Source organism: Cavia porcellus, unplaced genomic scaffold (genome assembly GCF_034190915.1).
Source record: "Cavia porcellus strain 051 isolate PalLab524CR breed Dunkin Hartley unplaced genomic scaffold, mCavPor4.1 scaffold_15, whole genome shotgun sequence".
NCBI classification, from domain to species: Eukaryota; Metazoa; Chordata; class Mammalia; order Rodentia; family Caviidae; genus Cavia; species Cavia porcellus.
The window spans coordinates 7,945,451-7,965,841 of NW_026947498.1; the positions used below are offsets into that span (position 1 = coordinate 7,945,451).

Sequence of the window (20,391 nt, forward strand, 5' to 3'; positions counted from 1 at the left end):
GAAAGACACACTAGACTTATGGGTCTGCAGACTCAACATAGTGAAGGGATAAATTCTTCCATATTGATATATGGGCTTAATACAATTCCTATCAAAATCCCAGAAAGGTTTTCTAGAAAAGATTATCCTAAAATTTATATGGGAAGGGAAAGGACTGGATGGCCCAAACAATTTTGCAAAGAATGATGACTTGAGAAGAACCTATCTTCCCAGTGTTGAGACTTATCAAATGGCTACAACTGTCAGAACCACAGGGTGCACGCGCGCCCACAGATAATGGGGCAGGCAGAAAGCAGAGGCAGCCTCACGCACAGGTACCAGGCGTGTTTCTGATAAGGGCACAAAGTATAATTTAATAGAACCAGAACCTCTTTCCAACAAAAGGAGCTAGAAGAGACATTTACCTACAGGTAAATGAACTCAAACCTTAAACTGTCTACAAATAATAATTCAAAATGGGTCACAGATTGAAATGAAAAATGTAAAAACCTACAGCCAGGGATTTAGCTCAGTGGCATAGGCGCCTGCTTGGCAAGCACAAGGTCGTGAGTTCCATCTATGGTACCAAAAAAAAAAAAAAAATTGGGACCTAGGACTGGGCAGGGTTCTTAGACTTGAGAGCAAAAGCCCAATTCCTAAGAGGCAGAGTTGATAAAGCAGCCTTAACAAAATTAAAACAGTGTGTTCCGCAAATCACCTGCTAGGAAAATGAGACAAAGTTTAGCCATGGACTTGAAGGAAATATCTGCAAATTATGTCTCCAACGAAAAACTTGGTATCCTTTGTTCCAGGGAAAGAACTCTCAAAGCTCGGCAGTTACACATCAAACTAGGGAATGGGCAGGACACAGGCACACTCGTTCTCACCAGATGCTCCCCAGGTGGCAGCTGATCCGAGGTCAGGACCAGGATGGGAGATGCTGGCACGGGGCTCAGGTCAACGGGATGGCTGGGTGGGACGGCCAACCCACAGTCCCGCCTCATGGATGAGACCAGGAACTGCGTGCTGGGACATAAGCCTAGCACAGAGGGCAGCTGCTGCCCCAGTCTCCCGTGGAAGGCCAAACAGCAGGATGGCGGGCACCGGGGGAGGGGCTGAGGATCTGAGTCTAACGGGCAGAGCTTCAGGAGGGAAGACAAAGTGCTCTGGACACAGATGGCGGTGCTGGAAGCACAGCTGTGTGAATGAACCTAACACCACTCAAACATACTTTAAAAATGGCTACCAAGCCAGGTATGGGGGCGCACTCCTGTAATCCCAGCACTGGGGAGACTGAGGCAGGAGGATGGTTGCAAATTCGAGACCAGCCTGGGCTACAAATTGAGCCCGAGGCCAGCCTGAACTGCATAGCGAGACCACGCCTCAAAAAAAAAAGCTACCAAAAAAAAAATTGTTAGGATAGTAAATTTTGCACACATTTTACACAACTTTTGAAAATGTGCCTGTTTTGTGTGTCATAAGTGTTATCTACACTTTTTTTCATGAAGGAAAGCTGACTGGCAGTGTCACCCTACCCTCCGGCGACACCTGTCGGGGTCACGGGGCCCAAAACAGGCAGAGGCCTCATCTACAACACACATGAGGCCCACACAGTCTGGCCTGTCTCAGGTCTGAGCCCTTCCCACACCAGGCTGGGGCGGAGGCCTGGAGGGTCCCTCAGGCAGGACAGCCATCAGGACAGCCCTGCAATTCTGAAAAAGCTGGCCGGCCACGCCACAAGGCCCATGCAGTACAGGCCCGAGGCAATACCTGGGACTGCACAGGGGAGTACGGGCTTCCGGGCTCCCCGCTCAGCAGGGTCTCGCTGTTCATCTTCGTCTTCAGACAAGCAATGTACCGGCTGCAGAAATCCTTGCAGAGCTCATTCACTTTCTCCAGCTCAAGAAGATGGATGCGCAACACCTGGATGGCCTTCACCATCTAGGAGCAGAGAAAGCGGCGACCTTAGGGAAGGAGGCGGCGGCGCACCTATGCTACACTATTTCCTTCCACACAGCTGGCCTCTGGGTATTACATGGAAATGTTTCCAGCCACTGGCAGCCGAGGGGAAGACACAGGAATCACACCGCAAGCAACGGTCCTGGCAGCAGTGCCCTGTGCTTGGGGCTGCACCAGTGTGCAGAGGACTCATGAGCCCGGTGCCCGCACACAGGCAGCATGGCTCTGTCCCCGCTCTCCTCTGCCTGCCCGCCCCGCACAACAGCTTCCCACCCCTGCTCCACGAATCCACCACTTTGTCTGTAAGCGGGGATAGACTCACATCCACCCCAAGAGGCTCTTGTTTTTGTTGGAGTTCACAGTTTATCAGCTCGGCCTCTTCTGATCTTGCCAAGTCTAAGAACCTCCTGCCCAGCCCTACATCCCAGACTTTCTCTTATGATTTTCTAAACATTTTACACCTTTCTACTAAGTCACTACGTTCTGAGACAGTTTGTACGATAGCTAATCAATAATCCCAGTGACAAAGCCTGTGAAGGACAGCTCGGAAGAGCAGCCTCGCCTGTGAACCCACTCGGGAGGTGGCGCACAGGCACTCATGGGCAGGGAGAGCCCACCAGCGGGCAAGAGGAGCTGCAGAGCGGTGGGCCTGCCAAGCCCTGCACCAGGCAGAACTCGGGCCCCTGCAGCCTGGCAGGGTGTGAAAGATACCAGGTCCCCTCCCTGAGCCAGGCCAGACACAGCCGCCAGAGGGGAGAAGGCAAGACACAGTCTCAGGAGAGAGGGCTTCTGACTCACACCAGGACAGGCACTGTTAGTCTCACTTCAGAGACAGGAGCGGCCCACTGGGTGGAAAGGATTGAACATGCTACACAAGACGCCATTTATTTAGGTACGGGATCGAACTCAGGACCTTGCTCTTGCTAAGCAGTCACTTGTGCCGCTGAGCTAAACCCTTGGCCCACAAGACATTTTTAAAGGCAAACACCTGGCAGTTCACTAGGAACAAAGCAGCTTGCAAAGACCCTCTGTTGCTTAGGGCAAGGCTTTGTCATGGGCCCTAGGACAGCTTACCATGGTGCTCAGGCTGGGTCTGTGTGCAAGGCCTGCAAGGGGGCAGAGACCTGACACCCTCAGGAGGAGGCACAGGATGTGGCCACCTGGCAAAGGCCACAAGTGCTGTGTGCCTCCCACAGGGCAGGGCCTGCTTTAGCAGACTCGTCAATGGGCCCCAGGCAACTCCATTTCCTTTGCAGAGTGCGCAGGATGCAGGAGGAGGGCGCCCAGGTGAGTCAGTCTTTTTTATTTTTGTCTTTTTCCTCTTTATCGGTACCAGGGATTGAACTCACGACTGCCTGCTTGCAAGGCAGGCGCTTATGCCACTGAGCTAAATCCCCAGCTCCCAGTGAGTCAGTCTTGAAGGAAATGGTGCAAGTGCTGGGCCCCAGGTTAGACATCTGCTAAGAAGAAACTTACCACTGGCACTGCCGGGGCACAGCCCTGGATGCCTCTCAGACCTCAGGGGGATCCGATCCCTCCACTTAGGATGCAGCCCAAGTTAAGTGATGTGCTTGTTAAAGAAGGAACTAACTAGAAACTGGGCAGCCTGGGGGCAATCCCATTAAAACCCACTGTAAAGCTGGTTATGGTCTGTTTTCCCTCCAGTACCGGGGACTCAATGCAGTGAGTGCCTTGAGACTGAGCTACGTCCCCAACTCTTTATTTTATTTTTTAAATTAGGGATCTGTTAAGTTGCTAAGTTGCCAGGCTGGGCTCAAATTTGTGAACCCCCTGCTTCTGTGTCCCAGATGTCTGGAATTACAGATATGCACAACTGGCTTGTAAAGTGAGTTCCTTTATAATTACACAGCTCTCCCCTTGAATCAGTCAGTTTCCCACCGCTGGGATACAACACCCCAGCCACAGCTTAAGGAAGAGGAGGGTTAATGTGGCTCCTAACTTAAGGGGGTCCAGCTAATCACCCGCTGGCTCCATGGCAGGAGAGGCAGAGCTGTTGAGTCTGCAGTGGCCAGAGGCAGGGCAAGGAGTGGTCCCAGAGCGGGAGGGCCGGGGACAAAAGGAGCCCACACAGCACCCACAGCCGTATCTCTGGCCACTGGCTGCGCAGTCCGGAGCTGTCTGCTCATCTGCTAAGTGTTCCTAACCAAGGAAGCTGGTGGTCAGCGGTCACCCCCCTTCCGTGGAGCTACAGTCTGGAGTTCTAAATATGAGTTCAAAATGCCGTGAACAGATTTTAAAATTATGAAAGCAAAACATCCACATGAAACACTGATTTTACTTACCAAGTTGTCTGTCTCTGGATCTTCACAGAAGAAGGGCTTCCCCTCCTTCTCCTGCTTCCTGACGAAGTTCTCAATGTCCACGTCAAAACTGGCGGAAGTGGTGCCCTCCGAGCCTTGTGTGGACTGCTCGCACTTTTCAAACAACAAGGCTAGCAGTGGGAATAGGGGGTGCCTGCAGAGGGAAGGACGGAGAACAGAGCTGTGCTCTCTGCCTCCAGCTTGGGCTCTGGTGCCACGCAGCCCGGTGGAGCTCTAGGACCCAGCCCCAGCTGCACATCTCACCACTTACAGCACAAAGGCCATTTTTATTTTAAAGAGAAACAACAACAAAAATGATAACACAAAATTTCAAAACAAAAGGAGGTTAACAATGGCTAATACATTGCGTACTGTTACGTTCAAAGTACCTGCTCAGCTTACGAGCTACAGGCATGAAAAACTGATGAAACATAAGCACAAACCTTTCTTCCCGGTGAAGTCAGTGGTTTTAAAGGTACTGTACACTGGTTCCAATGTCATCATTGACAAGCAGCCTGTGGCCACCAGCAATCCCTATCCACTCCTCCTGGCCTCACCTTCTCTCCACACCTGTCCAGACACTCCGAAGGACAGGAGCTGTGCGGAGCTTGGAGCTTGCTGTGCCATACACTGTCCGCCATTCTGGGAGACTGGTGAGGACACGCCAATTGGCTTTTCCCTTTCAGTCGGTGGACGTCTGGGCTGCATCTACCTCCCAGCTACCATAGCTGCTTCTGCTCTGAGCGCTGACTCGCAAGTGCTTGAGGGCACCCGTTGGTGTTCCTTCTCTTAGGACCGTGGGCAGGACTGGAGAGGTGGGGAGCCAAACGGAATTCCACTTCTGTCTGAGGAGCAGTTTTACAAAGTGGCCGCAGTCTTCTCCCTCTCGTCAGCAGTGTCCAAGGGTTCTGACTTCCCCACGTCCTCAGCAACACTGGCTGTCTGCTGTGTGATTTTCCGTTACAGTCATTTGCATGGTCTGGTACCGATCTCCAGTTACCCACAGGGTGAAGCTGTTTCCCGGAAAGGACTCTGGCCCACGGGTCAGGCAGAAAGCCTTTGGGGTTACCCCACCATCCCCGAGTGTGCCTTCCTCCCTGCCCCCAGCTGTCCATATTTTGGTGGTGCCCTCCTCCTGAGGACACCGTGCCCCCAGGTCCTGGGACCTGCTTTGATTAACAGGACGGCTGCGTGGAGGTCCTGCAAGCACTGGCCTGAAATTCTTGTGTCTGGAACAGGGAACCTCAGGTTTTACTCTTGTGCTGAGCCCCACAAACTAAGCAGCAAGTGCTGCTGAAGCGACATCTTGGCATTCTTTAACTGTGTTGTGGCAGCCTACCCCTGAAATTCTAGTGTCATGTCACCTGGCAGTCACTGGGGTCATCCAGAGTTGGGAACAATCACAGACAACCAGGGAGGACCCCTGTCCACAGACACAATGAGCTCCTGGCAGCCCTGCCTGGAGGGAAAGGCGAGGACACTGGAGGCTACCAGAGTCCTGTGCTATAGCAGGGATAAGCCCTGAGGACATCGTGCTGAGTGAAGCAATGTACCACAGGAAGCCAGCTCGTATGTGGTGCCATTTCTACGGGGCATCTAAAATAAATTCACAAAAGGAAAATGGAACAGAGTCAATGGGGTGAAGGGTGAAAGAGGAAAGGTGCCTTGGGTTTAATGGGTACAGAGCAGTGGCAGAGACCGAAGGCACGCATGCTGCACATGGCGCTCAGTCAACATGCAAGTCAGGCTGCCTGGGTCTCGGCATTCAGGTTTAACTGCAGCATCGGCACCCTGCACTGAGCGATGGGTTTCGGTCTGGGCACTCAGTCTCTGAAAGACTTGCCATCACTGCGCAGTGTCACATTTGCAAGACGAAAAGATTCTGGAGGTCTGCTTCACAGCGGTGCAGATGTACATCCCCCTTCGCAGCCACACGTGGAACACCGGGGAGCGTGCTGAGCTGCAGGGGCCGAGGGTGCAGCTCTGTGGCACAGTGTGTGGCCAGTGCGGTAAACCCTGAGCACAGCCCCCAGAACAGGGGAGAAAGGAAAAGAAAAAAAGTGTGTACTATGGTTGGGACTTTATTTCATTTTAATTGACAATGTAAAGGAAAAAAGGGTAAGGAAGGAAAATGGAGCCAGGTACACCAGGTGCTGTAATCCGGAGGCTGAGCACTTGGGAGGCTGAGGCAGGACTGTAAGGGATCAAGGCTGGCCTGGGCTACACAGTGAGATCCTGTCTCAAAAATCAAAAAACCAAAAACAAAAACAGAAAGAAAACAGAAGGGCTATTCAGCATACCCCCTCTGAGTTCTAGGGATCTTCAGGACCACAGCCCCCAGGCTTTCCAGAAACCTCTACACTGCCTTGGTTTGTGTCTACCAGTCCCAAAGCCTCCCGTGCTCACAGGTGGGAGTGTTGCAGTGGCAGGGTATGTGACAGGGAGTGAGGGTGACAGTGGAAGCCCTGCCCAGCTGTGGGCAGCACCGCAACAGGCCTGCAGCCTGGATGGGGAGTGACACAAAGGCACTGAAAGGAGGTGGGTGGCCGCCAAGCCACCTCTCTTCACCAGGCCACCCTGTTGAAGCCCGCAGACTAGGGACTGAATCCTCTACAAACTTCGAGCCAGGTAAACCTTTCCTCCTTTAACTTAGGGTGCTGAGGGTTTTCCCTTAGCAACAAGAAAAATGACCAAGACAGTTCACAGCCATTAAAAGTGCCGTGGGAAGCTGGCACACAGGTACATCGGCCCGTCTCCTCTGCCTTGCCCTTCCTGGTCTCCGCAGAGCTCACCTCCATGTTTCTTACCATCTCTCCTGAACTTCAGTCTTTGGTTTGCATTTTGGATTTCTCATGTGAGAGAACCCACACAGTTAATGTTAAGCATCTACTTTGAGAGAGGACCTCGCAGGCTGCCCAGGCTGTGGCCGGTCCTCCGCCTCCCGAGCAGCCGGGATTGTAGGTGTGCACCACTGTCCCTGGCCTCCTCTTTTTACTGTGGCAGGACATCTTTTAGCTGGGCAGAAAAGACACATGTCCACCTGGAACGTTCCCTCAGGGACTGCCCACGCTGGCCCTGGTGCTTGAGGCTGCCGTCTTCCACTGCCCGCTCCAGGCTCGGGATACGGACACTTTGCTTCCGTGACACACACCTGCTCCCAGTCTGTAGTCTATGACTTATCTGTAACATCTATTGTCATATAAAGGGTTTTGTAGTTTTTATCAGTTACTCTTTGAGTTTGTGTTCACTTAAGAAAGCATCCTTAGTTGATGGCTACATGTATTTTCCTGTTTTCTTCATATTTGTCTTCCACTGGGTTTTCTGGTGGGGGGTGTGTTGAGAGACAGCGTCTCACTATGAAGTTCAAACTGATCTTGAATTTGCTACGTAGCCTAGGTTGGCCTCAAATGTGGGCAGTCCTCCTGCCTCAGCCTCCCAAGTGCTGGGATTACAGGTGTGCACCATTAAATCTGGCTTCAGCTGGATTTTTATTAACAAAGAACTTGGGAATCTTTTACCAATAGTCTGTGGGTCCTTTGATGCTTACGCGCGCATCTGCTGCCTACCGACTGAAAGCCCCGTTTGTATTTTCACGCATGCCCAGCCTCTCTCTGAACTCTGCAGTATGGTGCATGTCCACATCACGGTCCTCTACTATCTACCCCAGGGGTGGGAGGGGTGGCCAGCCACAAGGTGGCGGGGCTCCTGGGCTGGCCCTCCTCGTCATCTTTTTAAGGCAGTAACCGTCACAAAAGCAAAGCAAAGTGACACAGAACTTCCTGTGGGACTTTATTTATATTGTGCTGTTTACAACATCAGTTATCTTGCACATTTTCCACCAGATGAGCTTTAGAATTGTATCTATATAGAAGTGAAGCTTCAGGGCACTAAGTGCTTCCCTTTGCTCTTTTTTTCAGACAGGTTCTCACTATGTAGTTCTGGCTGGTCTCTGTGTAACCCATCCTGGCCTCCCAAATGCTGGGATCACAGGTGTGTGCCACCACCCTGGCACTAAGTGCTCTTATGCAGGGATGTGAACAGCTGTCTACCAGTTGGTTTTTGCTTACATTCCTCATTACAAGTTTTACAATTTTCTCTATGCAGTTGTGGTGTACTTGGCGCTAGGTTTGTTCCTAGTTTTACAGCTTTTGTGGCAATTCTGAGTGGAACTGTTTTATGCGATGCTGTTAATCAGGTGAGTTCCAAGGTAAAGGAGACCGAGGTCTCAGAACACCAGGACCAGTGCAGGTTCAGACTTTTATTTGATAAACTATCCAACAGTGGAATGGCCAGGTCCTGGCACACACCCACACACTTGCACACTGTGAGTGTGTAAACACTGCCATGATCAAGTTGCAGAGCAGCTCCAAGACCCCAGACCTCCTCTCCCTGCCCCTCTGCTGCACTGTGCCCAAATCCGCTCTCCGCCTGGGCCATCGCCCACGGGGTCCCCTGCCCCAGTGCGTGGTGCTATTAGAAGTCCATGGAAATGAAGCCACACTGCTCCAGCCAGCTGACAACAGCTTCCTTCACTCAGTGCCTGCGGCTGGAAGTCCCTCGAGCTGTTCTGTGAACCCACACTTTTTACTTTAACTGCTGCATAACATCCTCTGCGTGGCACATCACTGTCCATTGTTTGTCGGCTGGGAAATACCGAGGCCACTCCCAGTTTCCGACAGTCATGAAGGAAGCATCGATGAACATTAATGGACAGCTGGGCAGGTATTTGCACACCTATGCTCATAGCTGCATTAAGAAAAGTCAAAAGACAGGGATAGAGCTCAGTGGCATAAACTCCTGCCTGACAAGCGCAAGGTCCTGAGTTCAATTTCTGCTCCAAAAAAAAAAACCAAAAGAAAACCAAAGAAAAATCAAAAGGGGGTAAGGCATTTAGCTCAGCGGCCTAAGTGCCTGCTTGGCAAGTTCAAGGTTGTAAGTTCAATCCCCACTACCAAAAAAAAAAAAAAAAGAAAAGAAAAAAGAAAGAAAGAAAGCAAAGTCAAAGGATACAAGCAAGCCAAGGTCCACTGATGAATGGTACAAGCCAACATGCAGAGCACATACCGGATGTGGAATGCTACCCCACCTTAAAAGGAAGGAGATCCTGTTACAACACAGGGGAGCCTTGAAGACATCACATGATAGGAAAGAAGTCAATCACAAAAAAATAAACACTACATGGCGTTGCTTAGATGAGATTATCTAGAATACTGAAAATCACAGAAATAAAAAGGAAAATGTGGAGGAAGAGAGAGGAGGCCTGAGTTTAGACAAGGATGAGAAACTCCTGGAGAAGGACCATGAATTGAGCAAGCTGACCTGCACCCCAAAAGATGGATTAGACCTCAGCTTTCTGTGCATTTTACCATAATCAAAATGAAACTTTCAGACACGAGCTTGTGTGAACCCGAGTTCTCATTTCTCTGGGCCCTGAGAAGGCACATGAAGTATGAGGAGGGACAGATTGACTGTGCCCTGGGCAGCAAAGCAGGCACAGCCCAGCTGTGCAGCATGGCATGCCCCTGCCTTTCACTCACGCCGCCCTGATAGTGGCTTCACCCTAAGTGTCATCTGCATTTCTCTGATGAGCAATAGCATTGAACGCACCTTTCCCTCAGCGCTTTGCCGCCCCTGGGTCCTCCTGGGCGGACGCGGTGCCTGTTTGACTGCTTTGTCAGCTGTCACTGCAGGGCTGGTTTTCTCACCATCCAGTTCTGAGGAGTCTTGTTCTAACAACACAGTTCCTCGGCAGCCGTGGGACGTCCAGCTCTCCCTCCAGCATGCAGTTTGTCTTTCCATTCTCTCAGCAGCATTTTTGACACAGCACAAGTCTTAAATTTTGATCAAGTCCAATTTTTCAACTTTTGATTTGATAAATCATGGTCTTGCTGTCCTAAGAACTTTTTGTCTGGCTCAGAAAGATATTTCCTGAGAGAATCAGTTTTTTCAGTCTGTTATCAGAGCTGCAATCCAGTTAGAGTGAATGCATGTGTAAGATGTAAGGCCGGACTGAGGCCCACTGGCTTCTGTTTTGGACACGAGACACGTGCCCCTATCCCAGCACCTGCGGGGAGTGGGCTGCACTGGCTCCCCCTCCACCACTCCCATGGCACCTGCTTCCAGACCGCGCTTTGTGCCTGACCTGCAGGTGTCTCCCTTATGGTGCCACCACGTCTCCAGGACTGTAACTTCACAGTAAGCTTTAAAAATAAGGTAGGTGCATCCCTCCAACTTTTCCTTTTTTGAAATCACTCTAGCCAGGTGTGGCGGTCACATCTGTAATCTCAGCACTCAGGATGCTGAGGCAGGATGACCATCACAAGTTGGAGGCCAGCCTAAGCTACAGAGTGAGTTCAAGGTCAACATGCGCTACACAGTAAGACCCTGTCTCAAAAAAAAACACTGTTCGAGCTGTTCTAGTTTTGTGTTCTCTAAATAATTTGGAATTAGCTTGCCTGTTTGTACAGAACCATCCCGTTAAGACTTGGCTTGGGACTGAGTTAAGTCCACAGCCTATTTGAGGATACTGGTACCCTAACCACACCGGCTCCACACCGGTTCTGTTTCTAACCCAGAAACAGAACGGCCTGTCATTTATTATGGCATTCAGTTGCTTACATCAGCATTTTATCATTTTCAGCACAAAGGGTTTATATCTAATTTTCTTAGGCATAGGAAACATAAATAGAATTGCCCAAGTTTTTCTTTTTATTTTTTTCTTTCTTTCTTTCTTTTTTTTTTTTTTTTTTCTTTTTGAGACAAAAATCTTGCTATGCAGTCCAGGTTGCCTTGAACTCACTATAGAATCCAGGCTAGCCTCAAATTCATGGCAATCCTTCTGCCTCAGCCTCCTGAATGCTGGATTATAGCTGTGTACCACCACACCTAGCTCCTTTTAAGTTTCTAATTGTACATTACTGGTATAGAAGTAGGATTTGTCTGTTGCTCTTGTAACCTGTAACCTTACTAAAATCACTTAGTTGCAGAAGTTTTGGGGAGTTTTTTTGGAATTTTTTTACATAGACAGTTATTATTTATGCACAATCAGTTGTGTTTTGAGACAGACTCTTCTATACCTCAGGGAAGCCTTGAACTCACTGTATCATCCAGGTCAGGATAACAGGTGTGAGCTGCCGTGCACATCCCATTTACCCTTCCCGGGGCTGTACCTCTCCGGTGAGTAAGAGATGCGCCTCTTACCCTCATTCTTGCCACAGCGCCTGAGCCAGAATCCCCATTACAATGCCGGAAAGGGGCAATGAAGTGGACACCTCAATCTTGGGAAAAACACCACCTTTCACTGTTAAATAGGATGCTAGTAGCATGCTGTTTTGTGGACACCCTGTCTCAAAGAGAGTTCCCCAATACTGCCTTTACTTGACAACTCTTAGCTGTAAGTAGATGGTTACAGATTGGAGTTTGCTGACTGCTTTTCTATATCAACGGATATGATCACCTTGTGGATCTCACTGGTAGATTTTTGGTTTTTTTAAGGGGAAGAAGGGTTGAAGGGAGGGGAAGGGATTGGGGGACAAAGAAGAATCAGGATATATTGTGCACTGGTGGGTTTTTAATGCTGAACTAGCCTTGCATTGCAGGATAAACTCCACTTGTTCACTAGGTGGTTTTCTTTTTGCATACTGGTGGATTTTGTCAGCCTTTTATTGATGATGAACCTAAGCGTGGAGGGACACTGGTCTGTATGTGGTTTTATACTGCCTTCCTCTGGTTTAGGGTCAGAATAAGGCAGTTCCCAGGGAGGTTGGGGAGCATCCCCCTCTTGTTTTCTGGAAGAGACTACAAACTCACTGTTCTCTTCGTCTTCATATATTTGGCAGACTCCTCCCCAAACCCACCTGAGTCTGGGCTGGCGTACAGTCAGGGGTAGACCCCTTGCTTCGCATGAGCAAGGCCCTGGGTCTGACCCCCAGCACCATAAACACACACATAGAACCACATGGGCCTAAAGATTCCTTTTGGCAAGATTACCTAAATATACATCACAAAACACTCTCCTCTAGCTGTCAAAAGTCACATCAGCTTCACCCAGCGAAGTCTCCCAGGTGTGGCACCACCCCACAGCGGCACTGTCCACCCTGCCTTCACACCAGCTCTGGGTGGCATCAAAAAGGCTTGCCTTCCGCGGGTCCTCCGCAAGCCCACACGCCCACACCCTGGTGCTACCTATAAATGGCCTGCTTGTCCGAATCCATCAGGGTCTGAGACTCCACGGGAGGAGGGCTGACTCCTTCCGCATCCGCTTCAGAGCAGACTGGATCTTGTTCCGTTTTTAACTCTGTTACCACTTGCATCTATAAAAGGAGGAGAACTTGTTATTATTTTTTTTTATCAGTGCCAGGGATCGAACTCATAACCACACGCTTGCAAGGCAGGTGCTTATGCCACTGAGCTAAATCCCCAGCCTTAAATTTCTGTTATTGAACACAATAAAATTATATTCTACTCCCAAACAGGAACACAATCAGACACTTTGTGTGAATGGTCAGACACTTAATGAGTTGGCAACAATGCACGGAGTATAGCATGGTACCAATAAAACTCCTTTGACTTAGCTGGGTGTGGTGGCTCTCAGCACTCAGGAGGCTGAGGGGGGAGGATCCTTGCGAGTTCGAGACCAGCCTGAGCTACAAAGTGAGCTCAAGACCAGCCTGAACTGCATAGCGATACCCCGTCTCAAAAAAAAAGACAAAAAAAAAAAAAAAAAGAAAGAAAAAAACACTCCTTGACTTTAATATGATTTAAAGCAGGTAACATAAAGATCAAATTCCCAAACTGCTTAAGAACTGAGATGACCAATATCTGTGATATGCTTGTGATTTAAAAATTACAACTATACACTACCACGTAAACAATCTTTTACTGTCTTCCTGCCATAGAGCCTCACTTTAATAATATGATGAGAGGGGTAGTAACAGACAGTGGTATCTCGGTCCGTGAACTTACCTTGCTCCAGGATTGTGTGTCTGTGTGGGAAAGAGGCCACAGTCATGTTTGTTACCTGATGCAGTTTGCAAACAAAATTTTGCCAAACACTTGTTTGTGAACAAAAGCATTCATGAATCGTGATACCACTGTACGCCAAACTCTTTTGTCTTTTTCTAAAAATAATTGAAAATCCAATATGCTACATACTTGCACCAGCGTGGAAATTTCCCCTATCCACTCTACATGCCCCCACCCTGCCTCAGCACTGGGATTTGAACTGAAGGGCTCTGCACTGAGCCACATTCCTCGATGTGAAACGTTTTTTTAAAACAGGGTATCATTAAGCCTCTAAATTTCCCAGGCTGGGCTTAAACTTGGTGCTCTTTCTGCTTCGGTCTCCTAGAGCGCTAGGATTATATGTATTGCACCATCATTCCCAGCTATACACTGTAAAGGTTTTTACATGGTCTGAGATTCAGCTCAGTGGTAGAGTACATATGTGGCATGCACAAAGCCTGGTGTGATACTCCAGCGTGGGTGTGTGCATACACACAAACATGCAGACACACACACACACACACACACACACACACACACACACACAAATTAGGAAAGCCCACTGCATTCACAAAGTAAAGACCAGCTGTGTTTACTGAAAAGTCTTAAAGATACATGACTTGACTGCTTTAAATAAGCTATGTGTTTGTCTCTTGGGTAAAATGTATTTCTATCCTTGAACAATTCAGTTTCCAAAAAAAGCAAATCAAATTTTGCTGCAGTAAACTTCTAACTGCCTACGAGTGGACAAGAAAGGACGGAGACCTGAGCTGTCCTACTGAGGCATCAGGCAGGCCTCTACCCTGACCTCATCCAACCCTCCACAGGGCGGCAGGGAACAAGGGGCTTCCGGACCCCACCTTCGTGGGAACACAAAGGGCAGGCGGCACTATGGGTGCCTCAGTCAAGCTCCTCCTCAATTTCTGAGGTCGCAGAGTACACAATAGCCACACAGGCAGACACAGCACACAGCAGCCGAGGAGAGCCCCGCCCATAGTGGGGGACAGTCAAGGGGCCACCCACATCACAGCACAGCTACCCAAGACAGGACCATCAACACAGACTCTGCCAGATGTCTTACCAGGACAGTTCCTCACACACTTATTACTGGGGAGATGAAACCTCAGAACTCCCATGTCAAACTTGGTTGGCTCAGCTCAGTTTTGTGATCATCAACATGAGAAACTATACTTATCTAAATCATCTTGGGCACTCTGGAAGGCTGGAGCAAGAGGATTGCAAGTTCAAGTCCCAGCTGAGCGATCTGGCAAATACTGTCTTAAAGGGCTGGTAGGTAGCACAGTGTGAAAGGCACTGGGTCCAACCCCTAGCACCACAAACAAACCCTACCCTGCTGCAGGAAAGAACTCAATGGTAGAGGATTTGCCTACCATACAACAAGCCCCGGGGACCCAACACCAAAACAACGAAGGAGGGAGGAGAGAGAGAAGAGGGTGGGGGCTCAGGAGTACAGATTTTCTTTCTTTTAAACTACTAATCCAGGGCCTTCTATATGCTAGCTAGGCAAGCATCCAGCTCTTCTTCAAAAGCCACAATGCTAATTAACACTGACTTTAAAAAGGTCAAGCTGGGAATTTAGCTCAGAGGCATAAGTGCCTCCTAGCAAGCATGAGGTCATGAGTTTGATCACCAGTACCGCAAAAAAAAAAAAAAAAAAAAAAAAAAAAAGGTCAATTATGCAAGGGGAGGGATGCTAAAGTGACAAGGAACTAATCTGGAGAATTCTATGGCTTATCTTTGGACACCAACAAATAGCAAAGCATAACAGACTGAAGACTGAAGGTGCAACCTCACAGGGCGTGTGGATGAGCACACAGAGCACCCTCCACTGCCCAGGGCCAGGCCCATGGGCAGCAGCTAGCATGCAGAATAAGGTCAGGCGCTCACTTGCTGCCCATCCTGATAGCTGTCTATACTCAGCGTCTGTGTAGCCATCATGGTGAGCGAGCGTGTGCTCAGGACATCAGATCATCTCGAGTGCGAAGCACGCGGCGTCTAGAAAATAAGAGCGAGAAGCGGTGGTTAGGGGCGTATGGCCTCCCTCCTCCCCTCCCCACAGCACCTGGGCAGTGACTCTGAGGCATCATCTCTCAGGGCAGAGCCACCCCTTCTTGCTGTGAGGTCACTCATCTCACACACTGGGCATGACACCAAGGGGACAGTGATGTGGCACAGCATGGGGCCTGGGGAGGCACCAGGCTGCACGCATGGTCAGGGTGGCCTCTGAGGGAAAAGCCGTGTGGGCAGGCTCTGGGGGCACAAGGACACGGAGGGACAGCACCCCAAGAGCAGGTGTAGCTCGCAGGCATCGTGCACGAGGAGCAAAAGCTGGCTCTCCTGGAGCACCACGTGTGTGGCTCAGACACACGGACAATGGCTACTGGTTTAGTCCAACCTCAAAATAATGTTGAGAAGACAGAAGGCTAGGCCAGGGACCATGACACACATCTACAACATGGCTGCAGAGAGGCGTTTCGGAGCAGAGCAAAGAACATGGGCTGACCCCCAAGTGACAGACCAGCAATACCGGGGGACGTGTCACCCAGACTCTGTGGTCCCAGGGTCAGGAGAAACTCACAGCAAGGCCAAGAGCCATCTTACCACGGACCACGTTAGGAGGCCCTAAAGCAGCTACGGTCCACGAAGAAATGAGCAGCAGCGCGTCTTCTGCACTCAGCTCAAAGGGACAGCGTCCTGGCCACCAGCAGCAGCATCAGGGGCCCCTGCGGAGCCTCTGCTGAGCACTGGAGGCCCAGGCCTCCTCCTGTGACACCCACTTCCCAGCTAAGAGGTTGGCTGGTACAGCCAAAGCCAGGGCTGGCCAGTGGGGGAGCAGTGCACTCCTGGTCCCTGGAAAATGCTGGCTGTAAGCTGGGCCTCGGTGAGGACACAGTCAGGGGACACGGCCTTCCCGCCTGAGCACCTGGAGGAGCAGAGCCGCAGGTCCGGACAAGAGCAGACAGGTGAGCAGCAGCGCCTGTGGCCTGGGGGAACAAGAAGTGAGGCTGAGACGCTCTGCAGACTCCCGGGCGCTGGGGCAGCAGGTCCCAGTAGGACATGCTGAAGGGGAACCAGGTCACCCTCTCCCAGGACCCGCGCACAGTGGCTTCCAGAGGCCATGGGTGAAGGGTCCTGAGCCGCAAACATCCCGGTTTAGTATTTGCCATTGTGTGGAGGACAGGAGGGTACCACAGGGAGGTAGAGGAGCTGGAGGAGGACCCTCCCCTGGAGCCTCCCGAGGGAGTGTAGCCCTGCCCACATCATGATGCTGGATTTCAGCCCCAAAACGGTGACAGAAAAGGTTTCTAGATTTTAAAAACCTTCTTTGCACCCAGTGCTGGGGATGGAACTCAGGGCTGACGCACACCAGGCCAGGGCTCCCCATCTAGCCCAGCTGGCCTGTGGCCATCCGTGGCACAGCCCTCACTTGTGAATGCCTCATTCAAGGCCACAAGCCTGGAGGAGACCAGCAGGGGCAGGGGATGGCTGTACCAGCAGATGGGAGAACACAACATGGCAAGGAGCCCTGGGGCTAGAAGCAGAGCCAGGCAGCATCCTTGAAGCCACAAGCAAGAGGCAGCCACACAGGGATCTTGGCCACTGGAAGGATGGCAGTGGACCGCGTGCAAGAGTCAAGATGGGAGGAAAGTCTCCAAGGCCATGAACCGACATGAAAGCTGCTTCCATCTAGCTAGGAACCCACTATCCAATCAGAACCCCCGCCATCCGCACACCTGGCCTGGAGCATCTCCCTAGGGCTCAGCCGTGACCTGAGCCTGCCTCTCCTCCCAGCTGCTCTCCCGCTTGACTCCCAGCTACCCACCTTCCAGTGCAGACTCCTGGTCAGCACTGTCCCCAGACCCAGCCACCTGGTCCCATCTGGTTGTTGGGACTTCAGCCCGGCCCTGCTGCAGTCCACTCTCCACACTTTATAACACGCACATCTATCCATATGAGTCACCTCTCCAGGTCGCTTCTGCCCCTGTCCCATGCCAGGCATCACTGACCCTGCTCCTCTCCAGCTGCCACCTCTCCCGTGTCCCTGTCCTCTCCCCTCCCTGGGTCCTGGCCAACCTGGAAGCTATGCCAAGCCCTCTCCTCCACTGTGCGCATGGCTCACTGTGCACATTTGCCATCATGACACTGCCTCCCCCTCAAGGCCTTCCTCAGGGCCTTCACACAACCCCTCTATGCAGTCCCCAGCATTATAACCCCTCATCCACTGCTCTCCTGGCAACCCCAGCAACAGGTGCAATCTTGGATGTGCAGTAGAAATACTCATCTATAATAGAATTTAGACGTACAGGAATGAGTCAATTACAGCCTAAACACTCTAGAATGTGGTTAGTGACAGCTCTGCTTGCCTCTGCACACAGATGGCCTTGTACCTCTCACAGCAGATTTTAATCTCACCCTTATTTAAGTGGCTGCCAGAGCACGAAGCTGCGGGCTGAGGACTGCGTCTGCCCCTCCATGTCCGCGGCCATCGACCCAGAGAAAGGCTGTGGCTGGCTGACAGCACCAGTGCCAAAAACTCTCAGAAGATGCTCCATGGGATGACCTGCAAGTCCGGGGTGCACTTCAGAAAGAGGGAGGAAGGGTGAAGCTGTGCCCTTTTCTCAGTGCCTCAGTGACTTCCCAGCTGAACAGGACACCTGCCGACTGCGACATAAAGGACAAGTCTTTTTCTGCTCACTGTTTTTGAAGAACTCTTGCTCAGCTGGCTCCAGGGCGGAAGGGCACAGTGGGAGCATCCTCGGTGGAAAGGGCTCAACCGCAGCAGGCAGGAAGCAGAGAGGCAGGTGCTGGAGAACGGTCTAACTCCTCCAGACCTCAGCCTCTTTCCCTAGCGGGGCAGCTCTGCACCTCCAGGGGAGGGCTCCACTGATGAGTGAGCACTCAGGGGCCGTTAGACCACCTCCCAAACTCCACCTCTGGGCACAGGAGGTTCCAGGGGGCAGTCTAGATCTAACCCATGGCACTTGAGACACTTGCACACCACAGGCGGACGTGGAGAGTAGCCCTGGCTTTGCAGGGCTCCTTTCCAAAACTCCTTTTGTAGCTGGGAGCACTGCAGCCTGAGAACAGCTGGAAGGGGAAGGAGTCTGGCCCGAGTACCTGTAGGGCCACCCATGTGTGCCACATTGCTTATTCCAACACACCATACCACCCAGTGGGACCAGCTGTACCCTGCAGCACTGGCGAGACAGGCAAGAAAGGCTGGAGACCCTCACTAGGCAGCCACGGAGCTGCCATGGTAAGGAGGTTTCCAGCCGTTGCCCACTGGGAAATCAGATCTCTGAATATCCTAGACTGTTTAAGATAGAAAAGTGTTCTGTGAGCCAGGTGTAGTGCCGCATGCCTGTAATCCCAGCCTTGGGAGCCTGAAGCAGGGGGACCGCCTCAAGTGTAAGGCCAGTGTGGGAGACATAGTAAGTCCAAGCCAGCCTCAATGCACAGCAAGCCCCTGTTTCAAAAATAAACAAACAAACAGAAAGGTGAAGGGATGGTGCCAGGTAACCAACTATAATATGTGATCAAAATCAACCCATGAGCTAGACATGGTAGAGAACCTCTCTAATGCCAGCACTAGGTGGGGCTGAGGCACGAGGACTGCAAATTTGAGACCAGCCTAAGCAACTTAGCAAGCAAGGTCTGGTCTTGAAATAAAAAGTAAGTAACAGCCAGGCATGGTGGCATATGCCTGTAATTCTAGCATTCAGGAGGCTGAAGCAGGAGGACTGCTGTGAGTTCACGGCCAATGAGTTCAAGGCCAGCCTGAGCTGCACAGTGAAGCCCTGTCTCAAATAGACAAAACCAAACAAGACAGGCTAGGGATGCAGCTCAGTGCAAAGGCATCCATTCAGTCCCCAGGACCACACACACACAGTGCTAGCCATAGAGGTGTGCACCTGTAATCCCAACTAATAAGGAAGCTGAGGAAGCAGGAGGTTTGCCTGGGCCTAGGGTTCAAAGCCAATTTGGGTAAACATCTAAGAAAAAGCCCATAAAAATAAAAAGAAACCAAATGCTGTAAAAGTTGATTTAAGAAAACTAGGGAATTCTGTTTTGATTTTGCTATACCTGATGGAATGGACAACTATTGTGAAGACCACAAGATGTACTACGGCAGCCACTTATGTTTTCCTAGTATTGTGCTCTGAAGTTCTGTGCCAGTTTTGCTGCTTTGCTTTGATTGGCTTTGTTCTATTTTGTTTCATTGGATTTTACTATCTTTAAAATTAAAAAGAAAGAAAGAAAACTAGGCGATGAAAATACTGTTGCTACAGAGACTGAGCTTGGGCCATGTGGCGATGCTGCAGGCCCTCACACTCTCTATGCTGAGGCGCACATGCCGAGAGCCAGCAGCAGGGCCCTTACACCCGCAGCCGACCCCATGTGGGCAGCAAAAGCAATCCGGCCACACCAACACGTTGGACCTCAGCAGCAGCAACCGCAGCCCTGCTATCTCAATTGGTTCCAGATGTTCACAATCAACACAGGGGAGGGGACAGAATTTTATTTCAAAAACGTAAAGACCTGCAGTTCTTCTTTTTCAAAAATGGTTATATTCGATACACATTGATCCAACTACTCTGAAAGAGACATTTACAATGTCTCTGCACACAAGTGCCCCCATGCATCAGAACACCAGGCAAGGAACTAAAAATGGGAGAGCCGAGCAACTCTTCCTGCCCACCATACAATTGAGTAAGTACAGGGCACAAAAGTCCCACGGTGACCAGCACTGCTACTGACACCAAGGAGCGGGAGAGAAGCTGCCAGCAGATGGCGCCACACCCCCAAACCGCCCCACCCAAGCACAGGCCTGTGGCTTCCCCAGCCCCTGGGGGACTCTCCTCCAGCAGAGGGCACAGCACTCCACACAGCCCAAGGCCCCTCTGTCCATGAGCGCAGGACCATCTGAGCCTAGGACCATCTGAGAGTGGGTGAAACCTAGCACCTACTGGGAAAGAACTAAGAGGATCTGACCCATGACAAGTGTTGGCAGGCTCATCTTTACCGAAAATTGTCCTTTTTCACATTCTGTAACACTGCAAGGGTGACTGGAGGGCAAGGATTCGCTGGGCTGGGGATGCGCCTCTGT

The 20,391-nt window shown here is 50.9% G+C and overlaps 1 protein-coding gene across 6 annotated transcripts in view; it reads right to left on the reverse strand.

Moving 5' to 3' along the window:
• Pknox1 (PBX/knotted 1 homeobox 1) overlaps positions 1-20,391 on the reverse strand; it is a 51,035-nt gene that overhangs the window by 16,852 nt on the left and 13,792 nt on the right. For 2 of the 6 annotated variants that reach the window (XM_063224551.1, XM_063224547.1), the window contains exons 2-6: positions 15,885-16,267; positions 15,171-15,278; positions 12,444-12,571; positions 4,242-4,413; positions 1,750-1,920 (exon numbers count right to left, since the gene is read on the reverse strand). In XM_063224551.1, coding sequence (XP_063080621.1) covers positions 1,750-1,920; positions 4,242-4,413; positions 12,444-12,571; positions 15,171-15,221 — 522 coding nt within the window. In that variant the 5' untranslated portion in view covers positions 15,222-15,278; positions 15,885-16,267. Of the gene's footprint in view, positions 1-1,749; positions 1,921-4,241; positions 4,414-9,866; positions 11,936-12,443; positions 12,572-15,170; positions 15,279-15,884; positions 16,268-17,696; positions 20,088-20,391 lie in introns of those variants that run through there. The other 4 variants (XM_063224550.1, XM_003463963.5, XM_063224548.1 and 1 more) reach the window with 4 other exon arrangements.